Here is a 15871-nt window from a genome sequence, read left to right as displayed (position 1 = left end):
AAAATCTTCATTGTTTGGCCCACAACAGGAGCTCCAGAAACTACTTTATGTCATATTTTCCCAATGCCTAGGTTATTCCTCTGTTAATCAGTTGTCAGAGAACTCTAAGGAAGCATAGATTATTTCAGACAATATATATATATTCTAAGTATTATTGGTCCAATATATTAGATATAAACCAGAGAAGATAAATTTTACCATGAGTTATAGTGAGTACAACTCCTCTGGAGAAGCATTTGGTAATTTCTTATAAAATTAAATATACTCAGTTATTTCACTACTAGATGGTTATCCAATGAAATGAAAATATATATTTATTCAAAGATCTGTAGAAGAATGTTCATAACCGCATTTTTATAATAGCCAAAAACTGGAAACAACCCAGTGGTTGAAAGGACAATTGTAGTGTATTTGGACAATGGGCTACTTGGCAATAAACAGAAGGGAACTACTGATATACTCAATAACATGGATTAATCTCAGAAACATTATACTAAGCTGAAGAAGCCAGACCAAAAGTAGATACTTTGTGATTATTCCATTTATACAAAGTATAAGGGACTTCACTGGTGATCCAGTGGTTAAGACTCCATGCTCCCAGTGTAGGGGGCCTGGGTTCAATCCTCTGGTCAGGGCAGTAGATCCCGCATGCCACAACTAAGACCTGGTGCAGCCAAATAAATAAATAAATGTATTTTTTAAAAAATACGAAGTATAAGAAGGGACAAAACTAAACTATGGTGAGCTAGGCCAGAAAGTTGCCTTGGGGTTGGAAGGAGAGTTGGTCGGAAAGAGCAGAAGGAATCTTCCTGAGAGTGATGACAAGCTGTACCTTGTATGGGGTGATAGATAGGTGCATACAACTGTGAAACTTCATGAAACTGAACACTTAGGACCTTTCCATTTTATTATATGTAAATTATGTCTTTTAAAAAAAAAGTCAAACCGAACAAAATGTAGCCAATTGTTTCTAAAGATCTTTCATCATTACTGGATATTCTGTAGCTAAATTCAGCAATTTAAAAATATTAGCTGCCAGAGGTGTAGACAAGATGGCAGAGTAGGAAGATCTTGAGCTCACATCCTCCCATGGGCACACGAAAATAACAGATATTTATAGGTCAACTATCAATGAGAACAACCTGAAGACTAGCAGAAAAGATTTTTCACAACTAAAGATATAGAGAAGAAAGCACAATTAGATGGGAAGGAGGAGCAGAGACGTGGCACAGTCAAGACCATGCCTCCAGGTAGGTGGCCCACAAATGGGAGCATAATCACAACTGCAAAGGTTCTCTCCAAGGAGCAAGGGGTTTGAGCCCCACTTTGGGCTCCCTAGCCCAGGGGTTCTGCACCAGAAACATGAGCCCCCAGAACACTTGGTTTTGAAGGCCAGAGAGGTTTACATATGGGAGAGTCAGAGGGCTGTAGGAAACAGGGACTCCACTGAAAATTTCACACCCCCCAAGTCTCAGCATAGAAGTAGGCTTGAAAGAAGCCTGGGTCAGGCTGATCCTGGAGAGCCTCCCAGCGACGTGGGAAGCACCTGAGATTCTTGCTTGTGGACGTAGATGCTGGTGGCAGCCATTCTTGGGAGCTCATTCTACCACAAGAACATAGGTGCTGGAAAGTGCCATTTTGGAGTCCTCCCTCCAGCCTATTAGCATCAGGGGCTTACCCACCCACTAGCAGGCCAGCCACTAGCACCGGGCCCCCACAGGCCCCACAGCCAGCTGCACCAGGACCTGGCTCCACCAGCTGGCCAGCAGCCACCACACAAGCAGAGCCTGGCAGCCAACCAGCCAGGGGCCAGCCCCGCCTACCAGAGTGCAAACAATAGTTGGCCCCAAAACAACAGAAGGGCCCACACAGCCAAGTAGAAAGTACCCGTAGAGCATATCACTCCAGTGACCATGAAGGAGTGTTCTGTTGGGCCCCATGAGACTTCTCCTACATAAGGCCACTTCTCCAAGATTGGGAAATGTAAATGGCCTAACAAATACAACTAAATAAACACAGAGAACTGGGCAAAATCCGGAGACAGAGGAATATGTTCCAAACAAAGGAAAAAGACAAAATCCCAGAAGAACTAAGTGAAGTTGAGATAAGCAATCTACCCAATAAAGAATTCAGGGCAATGATCATAAAGATGCTCAATGAACTCAGATGAATAAATGAACACAGTGAGAGGTTTAACAAAGAGAAAATATAAAGAAGAACCTAAAAGCTAAAGAATACAATAACTGAAATAAAAAACACACTAGAAGGAATCAACAATAGATTAGATGATACGGAGAAAAAGATTAGCAAACTAGGAGACAAAGTAGTGGAAATCATCCAAGTTGAACAGAAAAAGGAATTTTTTTCAACTTCAAGCATACTAATATTTGCATTATAGGGATCCCAGGAGAAGAGAAAGAGAGAAATGTACAGATAATTTATTTGAAGACATAATAGCTAAAAAATTTCCTAACCTGGGAAAGGAAATAGACATCCAGGTTCAAGAAGTACAGAAAGTCCCAAATAAGATGAACCCAAAGTGGTCCACACCAAGACACATTATAATTAAAATGGTGAAAATTAAAGAGAATCTTAAAATCAGCAAGGCAAAAGCAACTAGTTACGTATAAGGAAACTCCCATAAAACTCTCAACTCAGCAGAAACTTTGCAGGCCAGAAGGGATATATTCAAAATGATGAAAGGAAAAAAACCTACAACCAAGAACACTCTATCCTGCAAGGCTATCATTCAGATTTGTAGGAAATATAAAGAGTTTTACAGATAAGCAGAAGCTAAGAGTTCAGAACCACTAAACTGGCTTTACAAGAAATATTAAATGGACTTCTCTAAGTGGAAAAAAAAGACCACAGCTAGAAATATGAAGTTACAAAGGGAAAAATCCCATTGGTGAAAGCAAACAGTAGATCAACCACTTATATTATGATGGTTAAAAAACAAAAGTAGTAAAATCATCTACATCTACAATAAGTAGTTAAGGGATACACAGAACAAAAAAATGTAAAATATGATGTCAAAGGCATTAAACATTTGGGGGATAGTAAAAATGCACGGTTATTATAATACATGTAAACATAAGAGATCATCAACTTAAAACAATTACATACATTATATTTGGTGTATATATATATATATATATATATATATATATATATATATTTGGTAACTACTAACCAAAAATCTATAATAGATTCTCATACAAAAAACAAAAAAGGAACCCAAACATAACACTAAAGATAATCATCAAATCACAAGAGAGCAAAAGAAGAGGAAAGGAACAAATAAGGACTGCAAAACAACCCCAAAACAATTAACAAAATGTCAGTAAGTACATACCTATCAATAATTACTTTAAATTTAAGTGGACTAAATACTCCAATCAAAAGATATAGCATGGGCTTCCCTGGTGGTGCAGTGGTTGAGAGTCTGCCTGCCGATGCAGGGGACACAAGTTCATGCCCCGGTCTGGGAAGATCCCACATGTTGCGGAGCGGCTAGGCCCATGAGCCATGGCCACTGAGCCTGCGTGTCCAGAGCCTGTGCTCCGCAACGGGAGAGGCCACAACAGTGAGAGGCCTGCGTACCGCAAAAAAAAAAAAAAAAAGATATAGCAGGGCTGAATGCATACAAAAACAAAACGCATATACATGCTGCCTACAAGAAACTCACTTCAGATCTACAGACACATGCAGACTGAAAGTGAGGGGATGGAAAAGAATGCTCCATGCGAATGAAAAAAAATACTGAGGTAGCAATAATTATATAAGACAAAATAGACTTCAAAACAAAGACTATAACAAGAGCCAAAGAAGAACATTATGTAATGATAATGGGATCAATCCAAGAAGGTAAAACAACTCTAAACATATATGCACCCAACATAAGAGCACCTAAGTACATAAAGCACATATTAACAAATGTAAAGAGAGAAATTGACAGTAACACAACAACAATGAGGGACTTTTAACACCGCACTTACATCAATGGACAGATCATACAGTCATAATATCAATAAGGAAACTGGCCAACAGATTAGAGCAGACAGACTTAATAGATATACATAAAACATTCCATAGAAAAGCAGCAGAATACACATTCTCTTCAAGTGAACATAAAATGTTCTCCAAGATAGATCTCATGCTACTCCACAACACAAGTCTCAGTAAATTTAAGAAGATTGAAATCTTATCAAGCACCTTTTCTGACTACAACAATATGAGACTAGAAATCAACTACAAGAAAAAAACTGGAAAAAACACAAACACATGGAGGCCAAACAATATGCTGCTAAGTGACCAATGGGCCACTGAAGAAATTAAAGAGGAAATCAAAAAATACCTGGACAAATGAAAATGGAAACACAACAATCCAAAATCTATGGGGTGCAGCAAAAGCAGTTCTAAAAGGAAAGTTTATAGCAATATAAGCTTACCTCAGGAAACAAGAAAAATAAGTAAACAATCTAACCTTACACCTAAAGGAACCAGAAAAGGAAGACAAAGTTAGCAGAAGGAAAAAACTCATAAAGATCAGAGCAGAAATAAATGAAATTGAGACTGAAAAAAAAAAAAAGAGAAGAAAAGATCAATGAAACTAAGAGCTGGTTCTTGGAAGAGATAAATAAAATTGATGACCCTTTCACCAGACTATCAAGAGAAAAGAAGGGCTTCCCTGGTGGCACAGTGGTTAAGAATCCGTCTGCCAATGCAGGAGACATGGGTTCGAGCCCTGGTCCGGGAAGATCCCACATGCCACAGAGCAGCTAAGCCCGTACGCCACAACTACTGAGACTGCGTGCCTAGAGCCCATGCTCTGTGACAAGAGAAGCCACCGCAATAAGAAGCCCTCACACTGCAACGAAAAGCAGCCCCTGCTCGCTGCAACTAGAGAAAGCCTGTACACAGCAACGAAGACCCAACGCAGCCATAAATTAAATAAATAAATAAATAAATAAAATTTTTAAAAGAGAGAGAGAGAAAAGGAGAGCCCAAATAAATAAAATCAGAATAGTTACAACCAACATCACAGTAATACAAAGGGATCATAAGAGATTAGTACAAACAATTATATACCAATAAAAAGGACAACCTAGAGAAATGGATAAATTCCTAGAAACGTTCAATCTCCCAGGACCAAATCAGGAAGAAATAGAAAGTATGAACAGACTGATTAGCAATAACGAAATTGAATCAATAATTTTAAAACTCCCAACAAACGATAGTCCAGGACCAGAGAGCTTTGCAGGTAAAGTCCACCCAACATTTAAAAAGAGTTAATACCTATCCTACTTAAACTATTTCAGATAATTTAAAGGGAAGGAATGCCTCCAAACTCATTTTACAAGGACGGCATCACTCTGATACCAAAACCAGATAAAGACACCACCAAAAACAAAAAGAAAATTATAGGCCAATATCAATGAAAATATTAGCAAACCAAAGTCAACAATACATTAAAAGGATCATACACCATGATCAAGTGGGATTTATCCCAGAGATGCAAGGATGGCATTTTTCACAGAACTAGAACAAATAATTCTAAAATTTGTATGGAACCACAAAGACCCCAGATAGTTTAAAAAAAAAAATCTTAAAAAAGAAAAGCTTGAGGTATCACACTCCCTGATTTCAAATTATACTACAAAGCTACAGTAATCAAAGAGTATTACTGGCACAAAACAGATACATAGATCAATGGAACAGAATAGAGAGCCCAGAAATAAACCCACACTTAAATGGTCAATTCATCTATGACAAAGGAGGCAAGAATATGCAGTGAGGAAAAGACAGCCTCTTCAATAAACAGTGTTGGAAAAACTGGACAGATACATGCAAAAGAATCGAACTGGAGTACTTTCTCACACCATATACAAAAATGAACTGAAAATGGATTAAAGACTTCAATGTAAGACTTAAAACCATAAATCTTCCAGAAGAAAACATAGGCAGTAAGTTCTTTGATATGGGTTTTATTAATATTTTTGGATATGTCTCCTCAGACAAGGGAAGCCAAAGCAAAAATAAACAAACAGGACTATGTCAAACTAAAAAGCTTTTGCACAGTGAAGGAAAGTACCAGCAAAATGAAAAGGCTGCCTACTGAATGAGTGAAGATACTTGCAAACAGTGTATCTGATAAGGGATTAATATCACAAAGAGCTCATACAATCCAACAGCAAAAAATCCAACAACTAAATTTAAAATGGGCCAAGGACCCAAATAACATTTTCCAAAGAAGACATACAGATGGCCAACAGTCACATGAAAAGATGCTCAACATCACTAATCATCAGGTAAGTGCAAATCAAAACCACAATAAGATACCACCTGTCAGAATGGCTGTTATAAAAATACAACAAATAAGTGTTGGCAAGAATGTGAAGAAAAGGATACCCTTGTGCACTACTGGTGGGAATGTAAACTGGTGCAGCCACTATGGAAAATAGTATGGAGGTTACTCAAAAAATCAAAACAGAACTACCATATGATCCAGCAATTCCATTTCTGGGTATTTTTCCAAAGAAAACAAAAATACTAATTTGAAAAGATATATGCATCCCTATATTCATTGCAGCATTATTCACAATAGCCAAGATATGGAATCAACCTAAGTATCCATTGACAGATGAATAGATGAACAATATGTGGTATACACAGTTGACCCTTGAACAACACAGGTTTGGAACTGCATGGGTCCAAACTTTACATAGATTTTTTTCAATAGTAAATACTACAGTACTACAAGATCCACAGTTGGTTGAATCTGCAGATGCAGAACAGTGGGTGGGTGTGGAGGAACTGCATGTTTGGAGGGCCAATTATAAGTTATGCATGGATTTTTTACTTTAAGGAGGGTCAGCACCCCTAACAACTGTGTTGTTTAAGGGTCAATTGTATATACAATGGAATATTGCTCAGCCATAGAAAATAACGAAATCTTGACAGTTGTGACAACATGGATGGACCTAGAGGGTATTATGTAAGTAAAATCAGTCAGACAGAGAAAGACAAATACTGTATTATTTCACTTATATGTGGAATCTAAAAACAAAATAAACATATCAAAACAGAAACAGACTCATACAGAGCAAACTGGTAGTTGTTAGAGGGGAGAGGGGTGAGGGGAAGAGTGAAATAGATGAGCGAGATTAACTCAGGGATGTAATGTCCAGCATAGGGAATATAATCAATAATATTGTAAAAATTTTGTATGGTAACTAGACTTATTGTGGCAATCATTTTGTAATATATAAAGATATCAAATCACTATGTTGTACACCTGAAACTAATATAATATGGTAAGTCAATTATACTTAAATTTAAAATTTTTAATTAAAAAATTCTTGTCTCTAACCACATAAACTGCATAAAAGATATGCCATGATAAATTTCTATTCCACAAGAATTAAGATATGCATATTGGTTGCCAGGTTAGAAGTTCATGGCTTTGCTGCCTAATTTACAAAGACGTTAGTTAATATATATTGCTTTCCTTTGGTCACAGGTCTGCTTCTTTAACAACTGGCATAGACTCAAAAGAGTATCAATTTCAATAGCAAAAACTCAATTATATTTCCATTTGAGTACAATAGTTGAAGCTTCTCTAGCAATATTGAGTGGGAAAGGGTGAAAAAATATCATGTTGTATATGTATATATGTAACTGATTCATTTTGTTGTGAAGCTGAAACTAACATATCATTGTAAAGCAATTATACTCCAATAAAGATGTTAAAATGAAAAAAATATATCATGTTGTGTATGGATGATACATCCATGGTGTTAACCAGATTAGGAAAAGGGCAGTCTAGAGAGAATATGGATTTATTCAGAGATCATTTGAGGAAGACAATATAAAATATTTCCTAGGAGGAAGGGGCAAGGTTTGGGATCACTTTTAACCTATGGTCGCAGTATATGAATGGCAGGTTTGGGACATAAGAAAGAGACTACTGGTTTTATTTGTCAAAACAAGGAAAGTAAATGCACACTGTGAAATTCTCCATTGGGGAAAAAAATGGTAGGTAAATGATTCAGGTAAAGTGATGCATATCTTTTAAGTAAGAGATTCTGTGAAATAAATTTCAGAGGCTGCACAACCTAAAAGTTCTAGGTTTGTGGTGAAATTTTATGTTTCAAAATGTAAGATGAGGATAATAATGCCTGGCCTACCTAAATTAAAAGATGGTTGTGAGGGTCTGATGGGAAATACTTCCTTCCAGAAAGCATTTTCTTTTTTATTTCCTTTATAATATTTTTAATTTCCTTTACAATATGACTCAGAAATTTCACCTAAGCACAAATTGACTGCCTTCTAATGCGGCGGGTACGTCCTAAGTGCTTGAAATATGAACAAAACAGACCAAAAAACCTCATTTTCATTGATCTTACATTCTATTTGGAGAAATCGGGCAACAAAAAATATAAACAATAAATAAGTAAATAATATAGGTGGTAAGTGCTATGGAGAAAAGAAACAGAGCAGTATAAGGGGAATATACATTACCATATTAATGTTTTAGAGAAAGCCATTTTTTCTATAAAAACAAAAAAGATATTCCGAGAGAACATTTATCTACCAATACAAATGAATGAGACATGTAGTGAGAAAGCTTCCCAAGCAAGGGTTATTGGTATTGTAACCTCGCCTATGAGAGAATAAGGCCAATTCTGCCAAAGCAGTGAAAAGCATTATTTTCAGCAGTATTTTTTTTTGCCAGTATGTATGTCTAAGATATATATGTAAAACTACCATGTCCAGGGTTTCCCTGGTGGCGCAGTGGTTGAGAGTCCGCCTGCTGATGCGGGGGACATGGGTTCGTGCCCCGGTCCGGGAGGATCCCACATGCCGCGGAGCGGCTGGGCCCATGAGCCATGGCTGCTGAGCCTGCGCGTCCGGAGCCTGTGCTCCGCAACGGGAGAGGCCACAACAGTGAGAGACCCGCGTACCGCAAAACAACAACAACAACAACAAAAAAAACCATGTCCATTAGTAGCCATTTTAAAACTATAATGATTCAGAAAAATCAGTAAGAAATAAAATCTTAAAAAAAGCAAATTTATCCATCTAGGCTTATTCCTTCTTCCTGTAGATTTTCAGAATAGTCTCCCTTGAGAATGATGCTTCACTATTAATGAGTTGAAATCTTTAATGAGTTAAAATGAGTTATTATATGTAAAAGTACTTGGTATATAATACCTGCAGATGTATGTATAAATATGTTAAATTTTTAAAAATCTTTTTTTAATAGTCATGACTATATCCCAAACCTGATTGGGGATTACTGATTAAATTATTAATGCATCAGCCAATAAGAAAATAAAGTGCCCATTTTTTGAGAACTAAGATAAGAATTTCTCAAATTAATTGCAGTTACCCTGATTACACTGGTCTTTATAATATAGACATAAGTAATATGTACAGACGCTCATATACTTCAGGGTTTATCCTATAGTTTGTATTTGAGGTTCCTTTATCCTTTGTTTTCTTCCATTTCACTGCTCACTATACAGCCATTTCCATCAGAAAGTGTGAAGTGGAAGGGAAATGAAAGCTGGTAAACATAGTGTATGTCAGTTTGGCTCTTAAAAGTAAGAGAGGTGGGCTTCCCTGGTGGCGCAGTGGTTGGGAGTCCGCCTGCCGATGCGGGGGACACAGGTTCGTGCCCCGGTCCGGGAGGATCCCACATGCCGTGGAGCGGCTGGACCCGTGAGCCATGGCCGCTGAGCCTGTGCGTCCGGAGCCTGCGCTGCGCAACGGGAGAGGCCACAGCAGTGAAAGGCCCGCGTACCACAAAAAAAAAAAAAAAAAGTAAGAGAGGAAGTCAAAACAGCTAGATGAAATTAGGTATGAGGTGTTTTCATCTGTGCTATTCCTGGTCCTCGTCACCACAGTCAGGAATATACTCACATAACTCACTAAAATTTCTGGCTTCAAGAATTTCTGAGATATAAATACGAATATATTTTATTTGAAAATCAATAACAATTGCTTCTTTTAGAAAGTGCTCCTGCAAGTAGCGAAGGAGAAATATTGGGTGATCATTAGAACTCTGACAGTTATTTCTCTTTGTGAATGAAAATGGAAGAAACATCCTCCCCCAGACAGGATTGGAAGCAACTTTTATGTTCCCATTGCATCTTTTTAGCGTTGCCATTTTCATGATTACAGTATTGTATTTAATTATTTACCAGTCAGTCCTCCCCTTGACTGAAAACTTTTTGAAGGAAGAATTGCCTTCATTTTTGTAGCCTTGGGTTCCTAGTACAGTTAGACACTATTCATAGTGAAAGAATAAATAAAGATCACTGAGATTTATATGAGTTAACCAGGTCTCTCTCTCTCTCTTAAACACTGTAAGTCCACCTAAAGCAGGTTGGTAAAACATCTTTTATTTGGAACAACCCAGCTCCCTTAATTTCAAGAACTCTAAATAAAAATATATCCATACCCTTTTATATCTCTATTATCTAATGCAATATAAGAGTATGAAACCGTTATATTAACTACTATGTCTTAGTATAAGCTGCCTTTCCAATAAACTGAAAACTAGAATAAGCTATCTTGCCAGTGCAAACCAACGCAAAGTCATTAGAAGTCCCAAACACCATTAAAGAAGTTCCCCATCTTTGCTAAAGTTAGACTAAATAGCTTATACTATGTAATTATAATAATTGAATATTCTGTGTAATGATTATTCAGATACCTTCTTGATGAAAAATGATCAAACACAGTGTTCTATTTTTAACTTAGGCCTTCAGAGGATTTATTATTTTGAAATCAAATCTATTAAACCTGGTGAATACATTATTCCTCATGAAGATTCCTTTTGAATTCATTCGACACATTAAAGACAGTGTATCAATAAATAATTTGCAAGTAAAAATCATTTTATAATATTTATCTTAGAAATTAAAGTGAATAGAATATAAGAATGGAAAAAAGACACAAGTAACTGATAGGAAGGGTAAGACTACATGGGAAACTCTCAAGGTTAATTTTAGCACTTCTGGAACTCTTTTATCTTATCATCTAAATAATCTTACTAGATATTTTATTTTATGAAATACATCAGTTAACAAGTCAACTCATTTCATAAGGCAACTTATTGTGATTAAAAATTATTTTAGGGCTTCCCTGGTGGCACAGTGGTTGAGAGTCCGCCTGCCAATGCAGGGGACACGGGTTCGTGCCCCGGTCAGGGAAGATCCCACGTGCCACGGAGCGGCTGGGCCCGTGAGCCATGGCCGCTGAGCCTGCGCGTCCGGAGCCTGTGCTCCACAACGGGAGAGGCCACAACAGTGAGAGGCCCGCATACCGCAAAAAAAAAAAAAATTAAAAAATATATATATATATAATTTTTTTAAAAGACAAAACAATTATGTGCCCTTAGTTTAATCAATATAGAACTCTATAAAATGAAGCTATATAAACTTGCTCCTGGTGATCCATAAACCATTATAAAATATAAAGCATTATTATTACACTATTGCATGTGTAAAACATTTTGCCTAAGAATCAACTTTTCATTTATGGCAGCTCTGTGCAAAACTCCTTCTACCACAAAATGATATTAGGACAAAATGGTGGTTTTCAAACAGTTTTGTTTGTTGGTTGCAAGGAGAGTTCCTTTGAAACAAAATTCTCAGATAAATCCATCACTCTAAAAAGAGTTGGAGGAAATATCTACGTTGCTCTTGGACAAGGAAAAGAGAAATGGGTATATTAACTTTTAGGAGGCAGTAAAGGTAGTATTGGAAGCTATTGTAATCAGTTAAGAAACTAAGAGTACAAAATCATTATCAATGATGGTTGATTATTGTCGAGACATCTGCCGCCAAAAGAAAAACTTTTAACATGCTCTTGTAGTCACCAGTTCTCACAAAACACTAACCAATACTTAGCAAATAGATCATTAAATCTTTTAGACTGATTACCTGGTTTTCATTAGATCCAATCTGATTTTCTTTGGAGTTGCTAGATACATCTATCTGACCTACCTTAAACACCTATTAAATGAGCTACCCCTCAGCCCACGATAGCTTAAAAATTGAAATAGGTTATCTCCATTCCAATTCTAACTATTCCTTTTATATTTTCACTCAGTGAAATCAAGAATTAAAATATATGCTATGATTGCTTAATCTAAGCAACATAATGCCAGAAAACCAAGAGTAATTTGAAAAATTCAATTATTCACAAAATGGACATTCATAGTGTTTATCAAAAAAAATTTTATCTGCTACTTCACATCATGTATATACAATATTAAATAATCATTGCAATATGTCACCAAATGTTATTAGCAAAAGTATTTTCATCTGGCCACTTAGTATTATGTATATGCAATAATAAATAATCATTGCAAAAAGTCATGAAATATAAGCTTTTGTCTGATTTTAATCAAATTCATATGATAACTTTTTACTGATAGAACACAACATTTTCTTTTTACTTCTTCTTCTTATAAAATGCTAGGGAGCACAATTACCATTCAAACAATCACACTAATATATTTTCAAATCTTTTACTGATACATAAACATAGTTTAAACTTACATCTATTTATTTTCCTACTCTAGGTTTCAGCAATATCACAATTTTCTGAAATATACACAAAGCTAATTTTGTTCCATTTTTCTCTAGTTGCAAATATGCACAGGCATACACCTGCTTAAATTTGCACCCATCTTATTTTGAAAAAAATCTAAATACATTTCCATAAAGTGACAGTAAGTGATGTGTGTGAAATAGTTGTGATAGAGAGAATTCAAGCATTTTAAACATAGTAAATGTTACTTTCTTTATAAAATAATTCCAGAATGTAAAAGCATAATTAAAACTCTTTTGAAGGAAACTTTCAAAGAGCAAAATCATATGATGAGATTATTGTAAACTCAATGTTTGAAAGCTAGACTACAGATTTCAAGTATTTTCATTTTTTCATTTCATTGTTGTATGTTACAATACTTAAGTACTGTAAGTACTGTACTATACTGTACTATATAACAGTCAACTAAAATTGCAATCTCATTTTATTAGCTTTTCAGGCATAGAACTTCAGCCCACACAACATGTACTCAAAAACAAAGGCCTTTCCTGTAACCATTAGCTGACATAAGTTTTAAAAAAGAAAAAATAGATTGTAATTAAATACTCACTGTTTGGTGTCTTGAAATATTCTGGCAAAATTAAAATGAACGTGATCACCATGGCCAAAAGTAATTTAAGGAGGGCTGTATTTGTCATGTCTCTTCACATGACACATGTGTTCTCATCAAGTACATTGATGGCATGTTTCTTCCTGGTTTAAGTTTCATCTCTGCGGTACTTTGTTTATACAGTTTACCTCATACTCACTTCCTTTTTTATAAAAAGGAGGCCTTGAACTGAGACTTCATTTTTGAGTCACTTTCCACTAAGAAAACTATCTTCTAACAAGCACTTTCAAACTATCTTCTGAACAAGAAAGAATAAAGGAATGATCTCAGGAAGTAAAGAGGTCTTGTTCTCATCTAAATTTGAAGCTATTTTCCTACACTTACTAATCTGTGTGAGTAAATATAAACCCACAATATACTCACCAAAAGTGAAATGATGAATGTCAGTTATGTCCAGGTTTTAAGAACGTCATTCATTCATTTACTTATTAAGTGATTATTGACCCACTTTTAAGTGCATTGTCCTGGATTCTGCTGTTCAGAAAACAATATGTCTAGAAGACAGTAAACAGTATAAAATGTAAAGATAAATTAAAAAGACACATGTAAAATTTTGGCTCTACTACATTGTATAAAAGCAATAGAATGGTACTTATTATCATTATACCTATAAATACAGTGATTATTGTTACAGAATCCACATTTTCAGTTCCCATTTCAAAAAATGATCTTTCATTACAATAATTCCAGTGAAACAAAATGCATCATCTTAGAATATAAATGAAGGGCAGGTAAAATTCATGGTGAATATAGAATATGTGCAAACAAATATTTTTATTCTATTGTTCTTGTTTTCTGGTTTTAAAAAAAAAATGGTATCAGATATGTCCAATCTTTTCTCCCTGCTCATTCCCTCTTGTACCCTCACCACCCATCCATTTCCATCTATCCTATTTCTTGTTCTTTACCCACCCAGCCCTGAGCTTTATGGAACAATGGGTGAGCTGGGGGTAGGAAGCAGGGAACAAAGGTCATCCTGTGAATATATTGTGAATATGAATTAACTGTCTTTTCTTCTGATTGGGTGCAACAATTTTTTGGACAAATGGGAATCATGGACCTTAGGACTTGAGTCTAAGAACAGTCAAAATGGGTGTATGACTTCAAATATAGGACTTATTTTATGACCAGCATCAAGAATCATTCAAAGGAAGAGAGGAATTGATGAGAGTTACGGCCTGTGCCAATTACTGGACTGAGATATATTGGATTACAGGTCAGGCAGTGTCTTCAGTAGAGATTCTGGTAAGGATGGATGGGAAACCCTGTTCCTTAATTCTTACAGGTATCACTAAGTGGTCAGTGGACTCTCTACTCCCCATTTTGACCCTGTTTTGATTCCCTCAGACATTCTAACTCTTATTTATGAACACAAACATTCCAACCATAACTTTACCAATGGCGATAAAATTGATCAAGAAAGTATTTACTTGACAGCACTATTAAGTCAGTTTAATTCCTGGATGAATTTTCTTGTAAGAGCAGTTAAACCACTTCTATATTTTTGCCCTTTAATTTTGATTTTACTGAAACTACTTTTTTTTTTTTTTTTTTTTTTGCGGTACGCGGGGCCTCTCACTGTTGTGGCCTCTCCCATTGCGGAGCACAGGCTCCGGACGCGCAGGCTCAGCGGCCATGGCTCATGGGACTAGCCGCTCCGCGGCATGTGGGGTCTTCTCAGACCGGGGCATGAACCCGTGTCCCCTGCATCGGCAGGCGGACTCTGAACCACTGCACCACCGGGGAAGCCCTGAAACTACTTTTGTTAGTACCTGTCCTTTTCTATGAACGACAGCGCTTTGGTTCATTTATTAATTTTTTTGTCCATATTAAATTTTATGGATTTGTGAGTTTTTTTGTTTGTGTAGTAGTATTTCTCATAGATCTGCTTCTTTCCTTGCTACTCCCTTCCCCGCAATATGAACTCAGGCTGATAAACTTATTCCTGAACACCTAGAAGATAAACTTCCCTAGCGGCATCATGGGTCCTTTGTCAATAATGGGCTGTTCCATGTTCTCTGCAGCTGGCTTCTCTGGTGCTGTACAGATGGTGGATGTTAGGAGACCAGTCTAGGGTCCCTTAGTCCCAGGCCACTGCCTGGCTGCTCTGAGGATGTAGGGGTTCAGTGTCTCATACCTGGCCTATAATCCATTTGCTGGATACCAGTGTGTCATCTCTGATTTAGCAAATCATGAGAAAATTGTGATATTCCTTCAGATATTTCAAGAATCTTTTATTGTCCTCGATTGTTCTATTATATTTTAATTTAATTTTCATAAATACTTTTGATCTTTCTGCTTACAGTTACTAATAGCTTAAAGTGTTAGCAGAACAATAGCCAACAAGAAGTTCCAAGTACCCCTTGGGTCAAATCCTCCAAGATTCAATAACAAGGGTGAAAAGAGCTGAAGTATCTTGCTTTTTCTGACTGCCATAATTCATCCACTAAAATGTTTTATTACTGACATGGCCACATAAAGTATGTCATTAAATATTTGCATTTTAAACACCACCAATCACTAAAATTTAAGAATTAGGCTGCAGTTTCTTGTAGGTAATCCAACTTAAAATGATAGTGCCTTAGAAATAAATAAATACGGGTTGTGCTAACTCTTGATTTTATTTAATTTTAA

General features: G+C 36.3%; 1 protein-coding gene across 1 annotated transcript in view; it reads right to left on the bottom strand.

Annotated features, from left to right (window-relative positions):
- Positions 1–13265, bottom strand: part of TMEM156 (transmembrane protein 156) — a 49436-nt gene extending 36171 nt beyond the window's left edge. The window contains exon 1 of the mRNA XM_065877249.1: positions 13178–13265. Coding sequence (XP_065733321.1) covers positions 13178–13265 — 88 coding nt within the window. The remainder of the gene's footprint in view (positions 1–13177) is intronic.
- Positions 13266–15871: the final 2606 nt, after the last annotated feature.

The sequence above is a fragment of the Phocoena phocoena genome, chromosome 5 (genome assembly GCF_963924675.1).
Source record: "Phocoena phocoena chromosome 5, mPhoPho1.1, whole genome shotgun sequence".
NCBI lineage: Eukaryota > Metazoa > Chordata > Mammalia > Artiodactyla > Phocoenidae > Phocoena > Phocoena phocoena.
This window is presented reverse-complemented; position numbering and strand designations above follow the sequence as displayed.